At 57.2% G+C, this 22,119-nt stretch overlaps 1 protein-coding gene across 1 annotated transcript in view; it reads right to left on the bottom strand.

Annotated features, from left to right (window-relative positions):
• PPARGC1B (PPARG coactivator 1 beta) overlaps positions 1-22,119 on the bottom strand; it is a 50,384-nt gene that overhangs the window by 13,200 nt on the left and 15,065 nt on the right. The window contains exons 2-3 of the mRNA XM_027718666.2: positions 4,339-4,512; positions 1,640-1,852 (exon numbers count right to left, since the gene is read on the bottom strand). Of these exons, the coding sequence (XP_027574467.2) occupies positions 1,640-1,852; positions 4,339-4,512 (387 nt within the window). The remainder of the gene's footprint in view (positions 1-1,639; positions 1,853-4,338; positions 4,513-22,119) is intronic.

Below are 22,119 nucleotides of genomic sequence, written 5' to 3'. Positions count from 1 at the left end.
AGCCCTGAGGGGGTCAGGGCTGTCTCCACAGCACTCACCCATGTCCCCAGGGACCCTCAAGCAGGTCGGGGCAGTGCAGACGTGAGAGACTTTACTTCCCAGGGGCAACCCCGCTCCTGTCAGATACACAGGAGCTGCCGTGGCATCCAAACTTCTTACTCCAACAATTCTGCCCTTAGGTGACAGAGGCTTTGTGCTGATGTGAGTGACAGGTTTGGACAACTCACTTGTGCCCCCGTGCAAGGCTCATTTAGCCAAAACATCCAGAGAGGGCCTGGACTCATTAATGAGCTTTCAAGGCATTTTGCAGATGCAAACCCCTGTGGGACCTGTCGAGGATCTCCCCAAAGCCCATGGGTGGTGGGAGTGGGGTTTTCCCCGGGTCACCCGCAGAGCCATCTCTTCTGATGGCAAGGTCAGCATAACATTTTTCTTCTACTCAAACCCAGTTTTGCTCAGGGGGAGGAAAAACACCAACCCCACACCCAGCAACAACATTTCATATTCCACCCATGTCGCGCTCACAACCGAAGGCGACAACAGCTCAATAGCAAGACGACTGCGTAGGCACTGGGGGACTGCACGGAGGAGACAGATCTGGGGCTCCCGTGCTGGTCGGTGGGCACAGAGCCCTTGGGGGGTACAGGGGTGATAGAAACAGGGGGTGCCCAGGTCAGGGTCTGCCAGGAAATGTCAACCGGGGCACCCACAACTTTAGGTGTGCAGCTCCTGTTGGTGGAAGCAACCAGCACCCTTTCCCCCCCACCCCTGCAACGTATACATCCTATATATACACAGACATATCGTGTGTGATATATACCCCTGCGCAGGGGCGTGGGCGGTGGAAATGCACGCTGTCACCACTGGATGTCACTCCTCCCCTTTTGGGTTTTTGGGGAGACCCCGGGACTAGGCTGAGGGGTCCCTGGGGGGACTGTGAGCCTCAGGAGGGAGCAGGCTGGGTACCATGTCCCTGAGGATATCCTCGGGATGGCAGTAAATGCTGCCAGTTAGTCCTGGGCAGGATGGGGAGCGGGGCTGGAGCCCCAATATGGCAGAGAACCAAGAGGGATACTCTGGTCACCAAATCTGTAGGGACTGCAGGCCACACAGACCCTGAGGGGTTTTGGTGGAAGGGACAGGGAGGGTCAAACCCTCCCACTGAAAGCTGAGGGCACAGGATGACACCCAGGCCAAGCTCCTGTGTCCCTCTTGCGAGAGCAGCAGGGAGCTCAGCCCAGGGCAGAGGTGGGTGGGAACAGCCACTGTTGCCCATGGACACAGGGCTGGGATGAGCCAGAGAGACCCCCAGGCAGCCCCACATCTGCATGTCCGATTAAAAGCAACTGTGGGTCCTGCCAAAGCAGCCCCCACCCCTTTGACACCCACCCCCACCCCGTTCATATACATATTGGTATACACACAGCTTGTTCCCGTGAGGATGGCGATGGAGGTGACAGCAATGATGCAGAACATGTATACGTATACAATACAAGTATATGCTTTGGTATTGACGGTTAAAGAGAGTTTTAAGCCTAGAATGAAAAAATTCAGACCTTTGCTTCCTATCATACCCATGCAGCCGGCTTATCAGGGGCTCATCCAAATCCACCTTAAACAGTAGGAAGTGGGTTCTTACTAGAGACAGCTCATCAAACTCGGGGGCCGGGGACGGCCCCCCCGTGACCGGGGCGGTGGGTTTGGGGGAGGGGGCAGGTGAGGTGTAGGCATGGTTGAGCGTGTCCCCCTCTTCCATAGTTCGGAAGGCAGCCAGGCCCATGTCATCTCCCTGTATATCATCCAATGTCTCCGTGAGGGCTGCCAGCAGCGCTTCGTTCTCGCTGTCTATTATCTGAAATGAGCAGGCAGAGAAGAGAGGGGGGGTTAGGCTGGGCAGAGGGTCTGTGAGATGCTGGGTGGGGGAAGAGGGACCAGCAGTGCAACAGCAGCTCTCACTGACCAGCTCCCACTTCCCAGTGACCCCACAGGGCAACCTGTGAGAGCTCTTCCCCAGCACACCACCAGGATGGGATGAGGAGGAGAGACCCAACTGGAAAAGGAGCATCAATCTGTCCACCTGCACCCCTAACAGAAAATAATGAATCAGAGCATCTTCTCTCCCAACAGCTGTCTCCCCCCCACCATCATGCAAACAGCAGAAGATAAAAGATCTGTGATTAAAAGGCTCCTTGCCCAGATCCTCCTGACTCTGGGCTGCAAGTGCCCCAGCTGGGATGGGAGCCCAGGGAGGGGGCAGGCACAGCCCCCTGCCCTCCACGGGGCTGGGGAGGCCTGAGAGGTCACGGCTGGCTAATCTGCAGCTCTCCTGACAGGGAAGGCAGAGAAAATGTGAGGAGCTGGGAGCTCAGCCCAGGGCTGCCCAGTGGACAAGAGGGCACAGCCCCCTGGGAGGGCACAGGGGAAGCTCAGCCTGGGCTGCACTGCTGGCCAAACACCATAGCTTGTAACAACAACCAGTATGAGTTTTGTTTTCACTAAAAGCCCCCAAACTCAGGCACCTCTAGCTCAACAGGGATTCTAAGCCCTCACACTTAAAGCTGGCTGCACCCAGTGCTCTGCAAGGGACCGTGTCCACAGAGCACAGCCCTCAGAGCTACAGGCCTTGCATTACAGCTCCCCTGACCTATTCTTTGGGTGAACAGCATGATGTGGGGATGCTAATGGAAGATTTGTGAGTGTCTGTGGCTGGGCCAGTCAGGACCAGGGGCTGCTCCTGCCTCCTCCCTTCTTGCTGCCCTGACCCGACCTCTTGGGTCCCTCCCTCTTTCCATCTAAGCTTCGGCTTGGCTGATGCACCTCCAGCCTTCCCAGTGCCCTCCCAGCCCCACGAGTTCCCCTCCAATCTGGCAGTACACTGCAGAAGCCCAAGAGAGGACAGAGAAGCTGAGGAATGGCTGGAGTGAGTCAGGAGTTCCTTCTTTTTGGTCCTCCTCCATCACATTCCGAATGTAAACCATGTCCAACAAGAAGCAGGCTACCATCAGTGATAAAATTAGCACGAGGGTAAATTCAGGCTAGCAAGCAGGACTGTTGCCTGCACACACCCTCCTGTATTTCTCTCATCTTGTTTGAAAATTAAATATCTTTTGTTCCCTGCCCTAACCTTGCTCTCAGTTACTAGAGCAGGCTCCAGGGAAAGGCAGCAGGATGCTCCATTTTTGGCTCCGTTTCTTTTCCTCCTGTTATTGGCACGAGAGCACTGTGCATATAAGTTCAGTGGGATACATTTCATCATACTCCACTGCTCCTAATGGGCCTGTCTTTTGCATTTCTTTTCTGTTTATCTTTTCCCCAGGAAGTTCAGCGGAAAATATGCGTCTCGTGATGAAGGTCCCTCAGCTGGACTGGACCATTTTCAAGCACAGCATCAGCACAGCATAAAAGCCACAGGGTTGTTATTACGGCCAGGTTAGAAAATATTGGGGCTTTTTGGTTTTTTTTCCCCTTGTTTAAATATAAATTCTGCTCCCTCCCAAAATGTAACCCAGAGTTGGTTACTAGTTGACACTAGTGGGTCACAACCTCCTTGTCCGAGGGGTAAGGGCCTGGGTGCTGCTCAGGAGGGCAGAGAAACTCCAGCCCCCAAGAATAGGCACATCCAGGGCATGGCATGAGCTTTGGGAAATGTGAGAAAGGCAAAGTGCCCGATCCCCAGGCAGCTTCTGCACCTCCCTGTCTCCAAACGTGCCTCTGCTGTGCTCACAGCCCTGCCCTGGCCTCACAGCTCCACGAGATGCTCAGCTCTTCTCCAAGGAGAGACAGGAACAGTGCTGAGGGTTATGGACCAGCCCTGCCTGTGCCCAGGAGCACCCTCTGTCCCAGCACCCCTTTGCACTGTGCAGGCCATGCTGGCACATGGATCCATCTCAGCACAAAGCCAAGCACAGAAACCAGCCACCTCTGCCAAAAGGACCCGAGACCCAAACAGAGGGGGCTGCCAAAACTGGGAAGCCAGCGTGGGTGGGGCTGCTTTCTGCTCCTGGGAAAGGAATAATCCTGCCCCACACCACAGCGCTGAGACCCCCGCACTGCCGCCCTGGCACATCCTGCCATTCCGGGAATCGAACGGGACGCACTGCACCCCGGCTGTAATTCCCTGTGAATAATACACCACAGGAGGGCTGGCTCAGCAGCCTCCTCTGCTCCTCCACCTCCTCATTAGCCTTACTCCGCTTGCCCCATTTAGAGCCGGTGCACAAATTAATGGAGCACTAATCAGCTGGGGAGGAGATATTAATAGTTGTGCGTGTTCCCTCCTCCCTCCCTCCTCCCCCTGCCTCCATCCTCGGGTGCCCTGTGCCAGGAGGATGGGGGTACCTGGAAGAGCTCGGAGTCATCAGTGCTGTACTGGCTGGAGTCTGTCTCCGAGTGCTCCCCGCACCACTGCAGCTCGCTGAAGCAGCTGGCCGAGTCGAAGTCGCTGGCATCCAGCTGAGACAGATCGATCTCCGGGAAGTCAGAGTAGAGGTGCTCCTCGCCAGACACCTCGTACTGCACAGAGAAGAGAAAGGGGGTGAGCCCACTGCTGTGCCAGGGGAACAGGAAGCAAGGGGCAGCAGCATCCACCTGCGGAGACAGGACGGTCTCCTGGTGCACTCCCACCTCTGCTCAGGCCCGTTTCTCAGACCCACTTTCCACATGGCTCCAGGAGCAATTTCATGGCAGTGTGGAGCATGGTGAGCACCTCTTCACTGCACACCTGCCAGATTGGTTTGCACAGCCTGACACTGGCACTGCTGGTTACTGAGAACACCCCCACAACTTCCATCAAACCCCCTCTTGTGTCCCAGCTGTGGCAGGAGTCAGAACAGCAGCATCTGCATTGGAAGAGCCTCATCTCCCGCAGTGAGCAGACGCTCGGGGCAGAGCACAGCCACCCAAGCTGTGGCAAAGCAGCTGCTGGAGCTCTTAGGGGCCATTCCTGCCTTTGGTGCCACCTAAGGGTGACATCCAGGTTATCTAGCTGGAAGTCAAGGCAAGAGTCTTGCGTGCACATGGGACAGCAACTCCTGTGAGTGGCCTCACACCTGGTCCCTACCCTGTTCCCATCCCTGCCACACGGCACTGAACCACTCAGGGACAGTCCCTCTGGGGAAGCAGCACCACCAGTGCAATCCAGACCCCGCTCCCTGCATTGTACAGGATGAGAAAACGGCATGGAAATGAATGGATGTCCGGGTGCACACAGGGTGATGCGAGCTCTAGGAACCCAGCTAAAAATCTCCATTCAACCACAGAAAGGAGCTGGCACCTGCCCTGCTTCAGCCTGGCTTCCAGCCACTGCCCTCCCACAAAACCCCATGGCTGCACCCAGCACCCCTGGAGTGAGGGCTGGCACTGGCACCCACTGCCTGTGCTGGCATTTGGACGGTGCCTGGTTTTGTGCCTATGTCCAGGTTCAACCACACAGGGGAAAGGTCTGGTGCGACTCCTCCCAGCATTGGCTGCCCAGGGGGAGTTTTCTGGCAGTGAGGGAAGCAAGTTTATTTACAGAGCAAATGGATTTTGGAGCAGGCAAACATCTGAGCATGTGAGCGAGGCTGCATGGGCAGGGGAAGGCGGGGGCTCCTCCTCCTGAAGCGCCCTGGAAGGGTCTCCTCCTTCACTCAACGGGAAGGAAAAGGGATTTCAAACACAGCTGGAGGAATGGAAAATACAGCTTTTCTCTCTCTCTTTTTTTTTTTTTTTTTGGTCAAATTGGGATAATCTGGGATTATTGATTGTGTTCCCACAGGCTGAGAAGCCTGTCTACTGTGCTCCCCACTGTGTTTAGGGCACCCCAAAGGGCACTCCCATGCACACACTCACTCCCATTTTACATTTCTCACCTGCCTTCCACCCCAACCAATCCCAGGGGAGGTGGGAGACAGGGAAAGCACGGGCAAGGACAGGGGGGAGAGCATTTTCATGGCCCAATGGTGAGCCAGTGCCATGTCACGGCAGCTGGGGCTGTTGATACTGCCCCAGCCCAAGCTCTGCAAGGGCCTGGGAGCTGCCCCATGGTGGGGGATGCTCTCCCCAGCATCCTCCCTTCATCCTGCTGCTGGAGGGATGTGGATCAGGTAGATTACACAAGTGTGGTGCCACAAAGTATATCAGGCACCCCTGAGTGGCTCCAGGATCTGATACTCCTCACAGCCCCCCAAGGCTGGGGCTTTCCTAACCTGCCCTGCAAAAATCTTTGGTCCCTATTCTCATCCCTGCCAGCTCTGGGGGACACAGATGCGACCTTTCCCCTTGTTCTCCTTCCCTCTCTGCTCAGGTGCAGCCTGGACTGCTCTGGGATCAGATGTCCTTTGGCCTTTCAGATGTGTCCCTTACCTGCTGTGGCCCATCCCTGCCTTCCTCCCTCTGCTCTAGTGCCTGCTCCAAAAAAAGTCTTGCAACAACTTTGGCTCCCCCTTCTCCCCAAATCTTCCCATGGGAACACAGGCAAAGGCTTTTATTTTTAGAAAAGCCATACATACATATATATACGTGTGTCTCTGTGTGTGCGTGTGTGCGTTCAATTAAAAATAGCAGAGCAGTCAAATTCTCCTGCTCCTTTTGATATGCCACAAGGGAAAAGATCCTGGTGCTGAGATCACAAGGAGCAGCTGACACCAGTGCTCGGGATGTCTTTTGATCAACTCCACAGATGTGACATGTCCCCATTGGCAACAGGGCTGGGTAAAAATAAACTCCTGCAATCTAATGCTGCTGAGCTGCCCTCTCTGGGCACCACAGGGGCAGGACTGCCCCGGCACTGCCACTCTGTGGATGCTCCCAGCTAGCACAGGTCAGGAGTGCCTAAAAACTCAGCTTGGCCTGTGATGAGCCCCCTTCTCAAAAAAAAACCTTGGGGAGAGCGTTTGCCCAGTGCGATCACCCACATGAGTACATGGATGGGCACCCCAGCACATGGTCACAGCTCCAGCCAGCCCCCTCTGCTAGACAGTGCCATTTAACCCACCCAGCCACCAAGGACCTGAATCTCCAGAGGGAATACGTCACTCTGAGCTCGGAATCCATCACTCCAAGCACCGCTTGCCCAGCACAGAGCGCTGAGAGTGAAGTCCCTCTGGGCTGGCCACAGGGGGTGGGGGAGGACCCAGCCCCCCACCCGGAGTCAGGGGTGGCAGTGGCAGTGGGGAGGCTGCCTGCGGGCACAGGACCTCATCTGCTCTGACTTTCCCTTTTCCCACCCTTTGCATTTCCTGCTGCCTTGGGAGAGGAGTGAACTTTTGTTCTAATTTTACTCGGGAGTTTGTAGGAAGATCAGCCATGGGTTCTTGGTGTGCAGCCAGCAAACACCCATGGAGACATGCTCAAAAATTCGGAGGCATCCTCCAGCCCAGACACCTGGCCTGTGTGTGCTGCAGCAAGGCTGCGACCAGAAAGCTGCCGGCAGCTCACTGTGACGTGTCTGATGAATCCCTGCTCCAGGGAGGAGAGGCCCTACACAGGTGCCCCCATGCCACACACCTCCATCCTTTGAGGGAGCAGGAGCCCAACGCTGGGCATCCTCTCTGGAAGCAATGCCGTGCTGGCAGTTGCACCTGGCAGCCAAAGCTGGAAGGTGAAGGACATTTGAGGAACAGCCTCCATTCAGAGGCATCCTTCTCCGCTTTCCTTAAAGTATGAACCAACTCCGACCTCAGCCCCAACTGAGATGCATTTGCAATTCTAGGACAGAGAGGCAGCTGATGCTCGCTCACATGTTGCACAGAGCTTCCCTCTGCAGAGGCTTTGCTTGGCAGAGCAGCAACACTTTTATTTATCTGCTACTGAGCTTGGATAGTCCTGCCTGTTGTGAGGGGTTTGTCACTCCAATTGTGGGAGAAGGGGTTCCCCAGGGACCCTCATGCAGAGGGTCTGTGCTCACTTTGTGCCCCTGCTGAGGCTGCTGGACCTGGCAGCAGCTATGCTGTGCATGCCCAGGACAACCAGGTGAGCAGGAGGGCTCCGTGCCACTATGGCTGTGCCACCCCACTGCCAGGCCCCCATCCATGCCCACCACTGGCAGCAGTGAGAAAGCACAAGGGACATCTCCAAACTGGCAGACAAGGACATCCAGAGGTCACTCTGCCAACTCTCCTGTCCCCGGGAGCCTCAACTGCACCTAAATGCTCCCAGACAAAGCGCCAATGGGGCCTCTCCCTGAGCACTGCGAGTGAGGAGGGGCTGGCTCCCTCCAGCCTGTGTTCCATCTTCTCCTGGAAACCCTGTGTGAGCAAATCAGTCTGAGAGTTTCTGGTGTCTCCTTGGTCATCCCCAGGAAGGAATGGAAGAACTCCCAGCTGCTCTGACTCTCCGCCCCTTTGCAAAGCCCCCAGTTTTTGTCCTTCCCGGGCAAGGCAAGGCAGGACAAGGAGCTGGCCTGGGGGTTAGCTCCATCTCCCTGCCTGACTCTGAGGGTGGTCAGCATGGGCCACTGTCTCTAATGTCCCCAGCAGCTCTGGTACGTGGGCAGTCTCTGGCTGGAGGCACATCCAAGGATGCCCCATTGAGCACAGCTCAGTGCTGGCTCCTGACGCTGTGGGGACAGCAAGTGGGACATTTCCCTTTCAGTTCTTTCCCCTGTTTTGGAGCAGTGTTAATTCTGGTGTGGGAGCATGTGAGGTCTTATCGCTGCAGAGACAAGAAGCTCCTCTCCAAGCCCAACTCTAATTCAAATATTGGATTAACGAGACAGGGAATGTTTTCCTCTTTTTCAGTGTCAACTTGGGCTGCTCAAACTAAATCCCCCAGTCAGAAGGACTGGAGAGGCTGGCTGGGGATGGGCTGCTGGCTCCCAGGAGCAGCCGTATCCTTGAGCACGGAGAGCAGGAACCACAGCTCTGCTGCCAGGCAAGCATGAGAGCTCAGCTCATTGTCTGCTGTGCTTAACTGGCTCAGGGAGCTGGGGACAGGGCAGTGACCGTGACAAAGAGACTTGCAGGTCCTCTCCTCTGTCACACCCTGACAACAACACCAGTAGAAATTTCCCTTATCTGCAAAACCCTTGGGTCCAATCCCTTGAAGTTGTGGCCAAGTATTTTGGAGTGAGCTCTGAGCACACTGTGATGGCACACACACTGTGCTCATGCTTAGTCAGGCTGCAAAAGTTTCAGCCTCTGAAGTCTGCCGGCGTGAAAGTGCTGCTGGACACGGGCAGCACCTTCACGGGATCCTAATCCTGCCTAAGCCTGGGAGGGCAGCTCTGCATTGCTGCCTGCAGACACAGCCCCAGGATGCTTTGCAATTGCCTTGTCATTCACGTGCCACTTTGCTGTATGGAAAAAAAGGAAAGAAAGTGGCAGCTCCTCGGAGGGGCCAAAGGAACCAGCCAGAAACAGGCAACCCACCTCCTCCTGAGGAGCGCAGCAGTGACTCAGCCGTGCACGGAGCCTCCTCCCTCCCCACAGCCAAGAGCCTACTCAAAGCATTAAGAGATAAATATACATCCACACGTGCTGGAGACAGAGCCCCAAATTAGCCAGTAGCATTTAGGCTGGGACCCAAACGAGCAGAAGGTGAGAAATGCCGAGAACATGAAGTGCCAGCTCCCGCCAGCCCTCCCTCAGCCCCACTGGCAGTGTCGGATCCCAGCGCCTGGACGGGGAGTTTCTCCCTCCTTGCCCTCACCCCAGGCTTGGCTCTAAAAAGAAAGAAAATCCTTGGGCAGGGGTTTTGGAGAGAGCCGTCTGGGCTTATCAGGGAAATCCGTAATCACAGACTGCTTGAAATGGGGATTACAGCCGTGCAGGGAGACGGGCACCGCCAGGCTGTTTCACCGGGATGAGCTCTCGCCAGGCAGTGCAACGGTGGGCACAGCTGCTCACCCCGTTAGCTGCTTCGGGCAGGGGGAGCCCCACTTGGGCAGGCTGGGATTGGTTCCTGCAGACCCCTGGCACCTTCCCGGGCTGTCCCAGCACCGGAGTGGGAAGGCACTGGGGGCATGACCCACACTGGGACCAAACTCAGCCCCACCCGCCCTGGGGTGCACCCTGCTGTTCCTGCAGCTGCCACCCGTGGGACAGGGTCCCTGTGCAGTCAGGCTACCAGCACCCTGAGGGGGCAAAGTTGGGTGCTGCCAGCCCCTCGTCACCCCCAGGGATGCGTCAGCTCCATTCCAGCCCAGAGGGACCCATGTGAGGCAGGCAGCCCCACTCCAGTACTGGGGAGGAGGGCAGAGGTGAGAATGGAGGAGAGAGCTATAAATAAGTGTAAATACAGCAAGGAGCCACCTGGCCAGATCTCTGAAGGTCACCAGTGTGTGCCAGCAGATAAGCAACCCCCCCCTCCCGAGTGGCATTTGATAAAATGTCACTGTGAATGAGGGAGAGGTGGTGTCAGGTTGTGACTTGGCCCCGCTGCCCCTTGACACCCCACGATATTTATAGCCAGAGAGCCCCAAAGTGAAGGGTGAGTGGTACCTCCTTGAGGGGCAGTGGAGGCGAGGGACCCTGCCTGCAAACCCACCAACTGACACGGTGGAGGGGGGCACAGGCAGGGCACAGGCAGGGCTTGGCAGCAGCAGACTGCTCCCTCATCCAGCTCCCCAGGTCTGAGGGGAAAGGCACACAGGAATCTCCCAGGCTCCTGGGTTGCACAGAGGCATGTGACACCTCGCTGTCCTTCCAGGAGCAGGGCATTTTGCCCTCTGCACTCTGTTAATTTTTAATTTTATTTTTTTTTTAAATTTCTACTAATCCATTTTAACAATTCAGCCCAGCCAGCAAGAGGCAAAACCAGCATCCACATTTAAAGCCTGGGCAAAGCAAACAGAAGCTTGATCCTTTCTTCCACTGGAGCTACTCAAAACCAGCTTCTGTTTGTCCACATTGGTGCAGCACGTGGGAGCCGCCGCGGCGGTGCCGGGCCCCACGCCGGACACTCTGTGCCAACACAGGCTGGACTCAAAGGTTGGACTCAAAGATTGGAGTTGATGATCTTAGAGGCCTTTTCCAATGTAAATGATTCTGTGGTTCTGTGGCACACATGGAGCAGCCACCTTCCCAACACGGCCTGCGACGTGCCAAGAGGGCACAGGGGGTGCACTGGGCACCCAGCCCCAGGCACCAGCAGGATGAGGCTCTGAGCCACAGCCTCAGCCTGAACACAGTCTCACTTGCTGACTTTTGTCTTACATTTAGAAGGGTGTAATTAAGATCAACCACGAGATGCCAGTAATAGGAAATATTAAACATTAACTGCAAACAATAAACATGAACTTGCCAGGAGTATCTTTGATATGGAGGAAAGATGGAAGAAATTGCACTAAAGTGTCCCTGAGTCACAGGATAGAAAAAAGGAGCCTGAGATACTGGTAATAATGGCCTGGATAAACAACGTTCTGCTGGAACACTTTAAACAAAGGTGTGTCGGGATTAAGAAGAAGGGCAGCAGCAAAGTATATCACGGGTTACAAAGCTGCATGTCTACACTATACCCAGCAGCCATTTATTTGGGCTTTAAACTAGAGAGTCCACTTTCTTTCTGCCTGAGCTCCAGGACAGACCAGCCCAGGACTGCAAGACCTACTGGTGCCACAACAGACCCGTGGAGACCTTGCAGCCCCTGCATAGAGCTCAGAGCACCCCCCAAATCCAGCACCCTCACACTGCCAACACCAGGCACAAGCAAGGGCAAGTGGTTGTTGTGCTCCATGCAAGGAGCAGACACAGCAGGGAACGGGCTGTTCCCAAAGAGCCATGCTCCTCTCTCAACACGACCTAATGGAAACAGCCCCGTGCCAGAGGCTGCTGCTGCCGTGTCCTGGGATACGATCTGCCAGGCAAAGGGCTGTCCAGGCAGTGTCAGCACACCTGGGCACACACAGCATGCTGGTAACTTGTCTCCCCAAGTGTGACAGCTTCATCTTGCATCCCTCGAGCCAAACAGAAGCACCCCATGCCAACCCTGCCAGCAGCCAGCCTGGCAAACACCACCTGGTGGTGCTGATCCTGGCACCACCAAATATGCACTGCCAGTGGCTGCTGCCAGCCTTGTCCCCGTCACCGACGGGTGCTCCGCAGGCAGTGGGGCTGGCACCACTCAATGGCATCAGCCAGGCAGGGCACCCGCCTGGGCCGGAACACTGATGGAGTTTTCTAAGAAATGCCTTGTAATCTCCCCAAAACCAAAGGCAGGACCAACAGCCAGCAGCCAGCAAAGCACAGTGGGAACTGAAATGTCCCATCAGCTCGGAGGGCTCCAGCCCTGGCATGTGACCCCCTGGCCATGGGGAGAGAGGCAGGGCAGGAGCAGGCAGGGGTTATACAATGCTCACCTCGCTGTAGCCTTTCTCCAGTGAGGCAGCACAGCCTGTGTGGGGCAAGGACAGAGCAAGGGGTGTCACAAGCCCCACAAGCTCAAGAGGCTCCGCACAGATGCCCTACAGGACAGGGAGCAGTGGGGACTGTGGCCGAGACCAGTGGGGCATCGAGACCCTGAAACTCTTGGGATTGCTTCCACTCACAGACCCACAGCTGGAGGTGGTAGGAAATGCTGTGGTTCCATGAGACAAGTTGGGGACCCCTATGAGTGGGGGTACCCTGAGCTCCAGGCAGGCTGGCAGCACAGGGGGCCAGGCTGCACCACGAGAGGGAATAAGTGCCTGACTCACTGAGGAGCTGACTGTTAGCCAGCTCTGCTGGTCACAAAAATTCCCCATGATGGCAACTCCCTCCTTTGAAAGGAAAACATGAGGGGGTGATTATTTTCAGACCTTCCTCTTCTCATGTCCCTGCAGCCAGCAGCCACATGATTGCTGTGGGCACAGGGACGCCAGCAAGGAGCCTTCTCCAGGACCAGAGGAGGAGCAGACCTATCCCTATACACCCAGTTTAGCTCCATGGGCACTGTTCACCCTGGCACTGACAGCTCTGCACCCCTCTCAGCTGGCTCCAAGAGCAAATCGCTGCCTGAGGCAGTAACTGTCCCTCCAGCTCCCCACGGCATGAGTGAGGTCAGACCTGCTGTAGCCTCAGAGAAGGCAGAGCCACTGCCTGCAGGGAGCGTGGACATCACCACGTCATGCCACATTGTGTCCCACTCCAACTGTACCATCAAGCCCGGCCACAGCCGTGCTCCCTACTCACAGCCAGAACCTTGGGATGTTCCACTGCTTCAAAAGCTCACCCTGGCTTTCCAGGAGCCACGGCCGCAGCCTGTAATCCTGGGAATCCCTGAGCTACTCCCAGGCACTGGCAGAGTCAATGTCAGGAAGCCGGGAGGCTTTTGGGACCCGTGGGCTGGCAGCAGGGAGTGAGCAACTGGAGGGGCAGGATCTTGGTTGGGCTGGATCCGCTCACCCCACAGTGTGACCAGCTCTGGGGCTGCTGACTGGAGGCTGTGAAATGACGGGGAAGAGGGAACTGTCATCACTGACATACCCTCCTCCCTGGCTTGGGACACCACACACAGGGCTCTCCGGGTGGCAGTGGCTCGGCAGGCAGCCTGGTGGGAGCTGTAATTCCCAGCGCTTTCTGGCACTCGGTGTTATCCACGGCTGTGAAACAGGAGCTGAGGTTAAAGCCAGTCCATGTCCCGCCTGAATCCTGCCCCTTTACATACACATCTGACGAGTGGGTGGAAAGAACCTTCTGCCTGCCGGACACTCCAATCCAATGTCATCCCCCTGCCAGGTCTGTCACCATCATCTGCAGGATGCCCTTCACCTCTCCAAGCCTCCCGTGCCTTTTCAGACCTTGTGAGGAGGAGGGACTGTCTGGCCCCCTGCCAGGAGCACTCCCAGTCCCTTTTGCCAAGGAGGTGGCAGCAGGGGAGGAAGGGAAGCATGTCTCCTGCCTGCCTTCCCGCCTGCAGGTCTGGTACCAAAGCTCAGAGAGGTGCTCAGGCCTTCCCTGCCATGGAAGACAGCGCAGTGCCCTGCACTGTTCAGAGCTGCCTGTGCCACCGGCAGCAAAGCAGCCTCTTAGTGCTAATCAGGACGAGGCAGGAGACGGGGAAGGTTCAAGCTGGGGTTAAGAAGGCGTAAGGAGGATCTTCCTGCATTAACTTGACCTCTCAGTGAGTCCAGCCCTGACACTCTGCCGCCACAGGCATGCTCCGGTGACACGCCATACCCTGCTGGGGGTCAGGGCACCGCCACCAAACCCGACCCACCAAGATCCTCCACAGACCCTTCGTCCTGCACTGGCCCTTCTGCCAGGGGGGTCTGCAGGACCCCACGCTGTGCCCAGCTCCCACATGAAAAATGAAATTTTTAGCTGGAGGCACAAGATCTCAAAGGGTGAAAACCACTGTGGGAAGGGCAAAACCACGTGGATCTGTCCGTACCCTCCCACCCAGCCTGTCCATGCTTGCCCAGACCCATATCCCAGCAGGGGTGGAAGCACCAGCCCTGCCAAGCAAGCACTGCCGGCTGCCCCTCTCTGCATCCATCCACTGCTGCAGGGAACAGGAGGCACTGCCCGCTCCAGCTGCTGCCTGCTGCCCTGCACAAGGCCTGGCACCCCATGGCATGGCCATGCTGCCTGCACCTCACTGCTCTCCATCACCAGGGCCCCCTGAGAAGGGACCAAGAAGTGGGTCCCCCCGCCCTGTCCCCTGAATTGGGGGCTCCCTCTTCTCCTTGCTCCTGCTTCACCCAATTAAATTATTGCCCATTTTCTGCACAGTGCCTGGAGGTGTCCTGGTCAGAGGAGACCTGTCACCACCTGGTGTGGTCACCCTGTGCCTCTGCTCCAACTCGACTCTGCCCAGAAAGCCGATGAGGAAGGGGAATGCTGACAGGTGGGTATTTTCCAGGTGGGCATCATCAGTGCTAGGATGCCACTAATATGAGCTGATTGGCAGTATTGATACCATTCCAATTCTGTGGGAAAACCGAGCCAGGGGAAGGTGAGACAAGAGCAGGTCCCAGCAGGTCCGTGACCACAGGCTGTGTACACTCTCACAGTTGGATGGATGGTGGAGGTGTGATCCCTGAGCAGCACCTCTGGGCCAGCCAGGCTGGTGCTCCTGCGCCCGCTGGGCTTTCACCAGCACAACCTGTTTGGCCTGGGGATTTCCTGGTGCTGCACCAGCCAGCACAAGGCTTTGCTGTGTCCGGGTCCACACCGGAGCATTCAGGGACGTCCCAGCCAGGCCACCTGCCCTCAGGGGCCCAGGGCTCTGTCCCTGCTTTTTGGCTCGGCAGGAAGCATTTCTGGGAGCCACAGCATGGAGCTGGTGCTGCCAACCCACTTTGCCCGGTCTTCCTACTCTGCAAACAACTGACTCACTCTGGAAAGAAACTGCTCCAAGATCTCCAGATAGAAAAATCGCTACAAGGGCAAAAGGCTCCTTCAGGAGCACATGCAAACCCACATACACAAAGCTTTGTGCTGTTTCAAATTCCCACCTGCTGGGGACCACACCTTTGCCTTCCTCAAAACCCCCACAGACAGGCTCCAACAGGGTAGGAGAGGAGGGGTCTGGCCGCTCCCTGCTGCAGCATCTGAGGGCTGGGGCCCCTCTCCTCCTCCTCCCAAACCAGTTGGGGTGAAGCCTACAAGCATTACTTCTTAATTTAAATCAGACTCTTTTACCCACTCCATGTGCTGTGCCAGCTCCCTCGTGACCCTGCCCTGAGCTTGCCTGCTCCCAAGCCTTGTCCCCCCTATTTTTGACCCTTGCTAAACCAGGGATCAGATAAAGCCGGGGCAGGCTGGCCTGAAATCCAGACTCGAAATCTGGATCTGACAACCTGCCCAGGAACTGGCTGCCTCCAGGTTGGGAGCATCAGAGCTGGGGGTCCCCTCTGGTGTGCAGGAAGCCATCTCTGTCCTGGCAGTGCCATGTCCCAGATGGCCCCAATCCCTGTGCAAGGTTGGTGGGAGTTAAGGCTCCTGCTTGGTGTGCCACCTTCATACACTGCGTGGCCCCAATGCCTGGCAGCAGCTCCCCAGTCATGTGAGCAGCTCCAGTCAGCAGCCCTACCACCACCTTCTGTGCCTTGCTTTTATCCATCCATCTCCCCTCCACAGAGGCCATCCGTCTCGGCTGCCTCTGCTCCCTGTGTCAGACGCTGCCATGTGGGATCATGGCCAGGTGTCCTTGGGCAGAGGCTCCAATGTCACCTTGGAGGGGTCTGGCAGGAGGCAGGGCACCAGGGCCCATGACTGCACTCGGCACGGCACCATGGGGGGACTGGCGGGGATCCTGCTGGGACACACAGCCCGAGCAAGCACCCTCCCACCACTGCTGGCTGCAAACAGCCACCCCCACACCTCCCAGCCCCTGGCAGCGTGGAGGGCACAGAGGACACAGTGGGCACGTCACCACAGCAAGCAGCCACCTCGGTGCCTCCATCGAGTGCCATTCCCAGCCCTGGGTGAGCAGGTGGAGCCGTGTGTACCCAGACCCGGCTGAGCCGTGCTTGCTTATGCAAACCACAACGGGAGCTGTTTCAACTAGTTGGACTGCTGCCTGCTAGTCAGGTGCCTTCCTCCTTCTCCTCCTCCCGAAACAGCTGCCAGTCCCCTGCAGGCAGCTGCCTGGGCTCCATCCCCACGCTGAACACGCCACAGCTGCTGTGAGCAAGGGGCTCTCCTTCCCCAGGGTGCCCCAGGGGGTGGGGGCAGGCAGGGCTCGCCATCCTCCAGCATGATGTGCTGTTATCCCCCAGCTCAACTGTGAACGAGCTTTTCACAGTCCTTGAGGTGTCCTCAAGTGTCCTGGCGCCACAGGCAGTCAGGGGGAATGTTTTCCATGTGCAGCTCGTGCCCACATGATACCCACCATAGAATCCTAGAATGCTTTGGGTTGGAAGGGACCTTAAAGATCATCTCATTCCAACCCTCCTGCCATGGGCAGGGACATCTTCCACTAAACCAGGTTGCTCAGAGCTCATCCAATCTGGTCTTAAACACTTCCAGGGATGGGGCAGCCACAGTTTCCATCACGCTCGGCTGGAAGAAGGGAAGACCCACAGTGCAGCAGCGGGGAAGGGGCTGTTTGCCCCACTGCTGGTGAGTTTTGCCCAGCACTGTGGCCACATTGGCATTTCCCACCCTGTCTGTATCCTTGGGGGAGTGCAAGAACCCAAGCAAAAGACTTCCTGTGACCTGCTGCAATCAAAATTTGGAAGGATGCAGGAAAAAAGTCACAGTGCTCTGAGCCTCAAAGGAGGGCTCTGCCAGAGCTGGTCACCATGTCTGTCACCAGCTGGCTCTGCCACACTCACACCTCATGGCAATGGCCAGTGTTTGGCTTTGCCTGGAGAAACTCTCCCCAGGCTAGGAGGGGAGGAGCCAGCATCTGTTCCAAACAGCCTCTGACATTGCAAAACAAGGGAAAAAACCCAGATCCAAGCACCGGGAATCTTCATGCAAATCTCAGCACTCCCAAGCCAGCACCAACCTCACACTCTGGAATGCCAGGAAACCTGTAGCTTGGCTTTGCACAGGGCTCTTCAGCCTTTGCACAACACTCTGGCCTCTCCTTAAATTTCAACATGGATTACAGGGAACTTCGTATGCCACCAATTGAGTCAGCGGATGCCCGGCAGCCCTGGCTCCATCAGGGAAATGTTCCCTCACCACCCCTGGTTGCTCCCAGCAGCTGCAGTGGCACAGCCAGGGCAGCCGGGATGCCATGGAGGTTTAGGCACCAGATGGATCAGCAGCTCTGTGGGATGAGACCTGCAGCTGTGCTGACAGGCAGGATGAAGTGGGATGAAGCCAGCTGCCCGCCTGCACCAGGGCTGTGGGGCTTCTGCCACGGCTGGTGTCCAACCCAGGGAGCCCGGGTGGGAATGTAGAGAGGGGGAAGTGCTGCAGAGCAGCCTTTGTTCCACTCATTGGGAAATGGACGGGAATCAGCCAGTCCAGCACATGGAAAAGAGACGCCGTCCGGGATGCACCCACAGCAGTACCAGGAGGGGCACAAGGGATGGCTTCATTCCTGTTTCTTTACTACAAACTTTTGTGCAACAAAATAAGGCCTTTGCCAAACGCAGCAGGGCCCAAGCCAGCTCCTTCCAAGGCTTCCTGGGATGCTCCGCTCTGTCATCCCTCAGCAGGTGCCGAGATCTTGTGTAGTTATTGGTTCTTCTGTTTGGGATGCTTTTCCAGCTGGTGCTAGATGTCTTTGATGAGCTTTTCTGCAAAGGTGGCATCAAGCGGGAGGAGCGGGAAAACCTGCCTGTGGTGAATGGTAAAACCCGCTGGCAACACCGTGACGCTTCTCCAGACGCTGCGTCTAAATATAGACTCCTCATTTATTATCCTGCAGCTGCTGGATTCGGTGAGAGAGGAGCCGAGGGGATGCACTGATGCTCCCCTTGCCCATGGCTGGGCACTGCCTGGACACATCCAGAGGCTCATAATGGCCCAAAAAGCGTGCAAAGCATAGAAAAACCACGAGCCTTCTCTCTGTGCGGCTCCTGACAAATGGGGCTGGCTTGCTGGTGAAATGCCGTGAGTGCAAATCCCCCACTCTGCATCCCAGAGGGGTGTAGAGATGCACTGCCATGAGCAGGTCCTGCCTGGGTGGGATGGGATTCCCCCTGCTCCTGGTGAGAGGAGCAGCAGCACCCAGGCCTCCTGACAAAGGATGAGTGGCTTTCCTAAGGCTTCCCTGCTGTCAAAATGCAGGGATGCTTCCTCACCCAAACCAGCCAGTGCTTGATCTGGCTGCACTTATTGTCTCCCTGGCACTACAGGCAAGGGACCATTTCTGCCAAGCACTTGGGGTAACACCAGGATTTATCCCTCTGTTGCACATCCTGGAGGGAAGGAGACATACCCCAAAATTTGCTGGGGACCTGCAGCCTCTGCGACACTTTGCCAAGGTTTTTCCAAGAGACCTTGTTCACAGATGGGAAATGAGGTGCTGGGGAAGAAGTTGATGCTCAGGGCAGAGCAGGGCAGGCAGGAGAGGATGGAGTGGGATGCCTGGGAATGCACAAAATCCTGCCAGGCTCAGCTCAGGGCCGTGGTGTGAAGGTGGTTGCCATGGGGTCAAGGCACAGGCAGGAGCAAGCGGGGTGAAGCTGTCAGAGCCGTTCTGGGAGATGAGGGTTGGCATGAACTGGTAGGCCTGCAAAGCCTCCTGCCCAGGCACAGCAGGCTCCCAGGACCTTTCCTGCTGCTCTCCAGTGGCGATATTGCAGCAGGGCCTGTGTGAGAGGCAGGAGGGGCAGGGAGCCATGCTACCTTGGGTGCCATCAAGCTCTGGGCTGTGTGCTTGCTGCCTCCATCACCACATCTGAGAAAAATGGGTAAAACAGAGGGATGCACTCCAGGCCAGCCAGCCTGGGCTGTGGCGCTGCTGGCTGCTCACAGAAGCCATCCCCCCACTCCTGGCGCTCAGTCCCATTGAGACAGGGCCAAGCGGGATGGGAACTCCAGGCATCCTGCCTCCTGCTGCCGGGGCTCTCGGCTGGCCGGTTCACGCTGGGACACCTGCTCCCTGGGTGGCCAGGGCGCCCTGCTGCCAGCACTGCTGGACACCCTGCCCCACCACCACAACAACGGCCAAAGGACACAGCCCTCCAGCTCCACAGTCCACTGGCATTTCCCCTCCAGCCACCCTGCTGTCCAAGTGGGAGGCTGGGAAGCAGCAGGAGAGGAGGGGTTAAGGCATTAATCATCCCTGCTGGAGAGCGGATGGACCCATGGCACCCACAGGAGCAGCAGTCCTGCACCCCACACACCCTGGTACTGGGACCACTCAAGGGTCTCACAAGTTGTGGGGAGCTGCCTCATCCCGCCAGCAGCTGGGCTGGCAGCAAACACTCCTTGGGGAGAATGGGATCAAGTGGTGGGAGCAGCAACGTGATGCCCATTGTGCCTGTGCCACCCACCGCTCAGGTGGGGACTGGGAATCTGCTGGCACTCCTGCTGCACACCCACCCTCGCACACCCACCCACCACACACACCCACTGCTGGCACAGGGAGGGTGCAACACAGACACCCTGAGCATCCCCCCGGCAGGGGCAGAGGTGACTGTGCCTGCTCTGAGCATCTCAGCCACTGGCTGGAAGCTGAGCTGGGCAGCTTCAGAAGCAGCTCAATGTCCGCAGGCATAAGGGGTCTCAGACCCCAGGTTGGTGTCCCCATAGGGGACAGGCAGGACAAGACATGGGGGTCACTGCAGGGCAGCTGAAAAAGCCATCCTCCAACTAACAGGTCCTTGACCCCCATGGTGTGTCCATGGGGGCTGCAGTGAGGCTGTTTCTGCCAGTGGCCCATGGGGACATGCAGCAGCATGGGGGGGGGGGGGAGCATGTCTAAAACCTCCCTGTGCCTTTGGGGCCTGCTCCCCCTTCTCCCCTCATTCTCTTTTCAGGCACCATCCTATGCACAAAGACTTACAGAGACCAAAAAAATCTCCAAATGTGATCTCTGGATGACCTCCTCCTCCTCCCAGGGCTGACATCTGCTGAAGCAGCAGAGAGGGGCCACAGGGACGCCCTCCTTCTGCCTCCCCCCTCAGCCCCAGAGGCCTTTCCCCTGCTTTCCCCAGGTTCACGAGGGGCATAAACCCTTGGGCAGTAGCTGGTATTTGGGTAACAGGCCGCAGAGCACTGGGGATGCAGAGCTGGGAGCACGTGCTGTTGCTGTCCTGACAGACAGACAGCCGTGCCTGTGGCTGTGGCTGTGGCTGTCCATCCGTCTGGACAGCGCATGCTCCAACAACTCTCCCACGGTTGCCAGCAACACCCCTGGGACTCCCAAGGCCAGATGTGAGGGATGGCAGATGGGGGAAGAGCTCAGTGGGGAGCAGAGCCTGCCTGCCTACAGCTCTGTCCTCCCTGCCTACAGCTCTGTCCCTGCCTACAGCTCTGCCCTCCCTGCCCACAGTTCTGTCTTCCCTGCCTGCAGTTCTGCCCTCCCTGTCTTCAGCTTTCTGGGCTGGGGGACTTCCTACTGCTTTTTCCCCCACTCCAGGACCACAGCTCATTTGGGATGGTGACACGTGCCGGGTGAGGCTTTGCTGCTGTCCTACTGGAAGGAGTCCTGTGCCCATACTTGATGGGATATTTTGCACCAGGCTCCTTCACCCCTCGTCCACTCTCCTCAGCCTTCTCCAGCTACTGACTGTGACCCTCTCCCACCTTTCCCGCAGAAGGATTTTCCTAACGCCCGCCAAGGGATTTGCAGGTATAAAGGGCTCACTAAGTGCTAACGGTGCCCGGGAGCCGGCTGGCATCCATCTTGGCAGACACCCAGTGCTGTCCTGGAGAAACCTCTGCAAAAATCTCACCCTGTGACTGCTGGCCCCAGCCCCGGGCAGCCCCTCGCCCCGGCCATCACCCCGCACCAGGGGCACTGGTCCCGTGGGAGGGAGGCAGTGCCTGGGCAGCCAGCACAGGGGACATCCAAAGAAGGAAAGGAGCTGGACGGATGGAGGAGCCGGCTGGGCTCCCTGGCCAGCCAGCCCATACTGTAAAAGGAGTGGGAACAGGGACTGCACAGCTCCAGCTCCAGCGGTTTTAAGATGGCTGAGAAGCTGAGAGGAGAAGGAGGAGACGGAGGAGGAGGAGGAGGACATTAACCCTCCCGGCACTGCACTGCAGCCAGGAGCACTGTGGGGAGGATGAATGGCAGGTTTCCTGAGACTCTGCTTAACAGCAGATGGATTGGGATCCCCCCCAACTCCCAGCCCAAAAAATAGAACTGGTGATGCTTTGAGGCCTGGCAGCACCAAGTTGGGAGATGCTGTCCTCAGATAGGTAGTTGGAAGGAGGAGGAGAAGAAGGAGGAGAAGGAAGAGGAGGAGGGGGGGTGGGGGAAGAGGCACAGAGCAGATGCCTGCATGAGGCAGGTGACCCCCATGGGTGCAGGACACTCAGCAGGACCTCTAAGACTGCTTGACCATGGACTCCCTGGGATGGTGCCCTTCCACTCATGCTGGGAAAGCACCCCACAGGGTACTAAGACCCCACTTAGCACACTGTAGGGGCAGGAGAGGGCCACCCATGGATGCCACCCCTCTGGGCACCTGCATTGCCATCCCTCAAAGGGAGCAGCAGGGCTGAGCGACTGCTCAGCTTCCCTCCTCTTTTCCCTGTGGACATGCACGTGAATATTCACGTTCTTCCTGCCTAATGTTTTCCTTTAAAAACATCGGGCTTGGCCTTCCCGGTGCTCTTCTGCGGGATTCATCAAAGCTGCAGGAAC

The sequence above is a fragment of the Pipra filicauda genome, unplaced genomic scaffold (genome assembly GCF_003945595.2).
Source record: "Pipra filicauda isolate LSUMZ 115617 unplaced genomic scaffold, ASM394559v2 scaffold3_size10097308_pilon, whole genome shotgun sequence".
NCBI classification, from domain to species: domain Eukaryota; kingdom Metazoa; phylum Chordata; class Aves; order Passeriformes; family Pipridae; genus Pipra; species Pipra filicauda.
The sequence above is the reverse complement of the archived record's forward strand: the minus strand, read 5'-3'. Positions and strand labels throughout refer to the sequence as shown.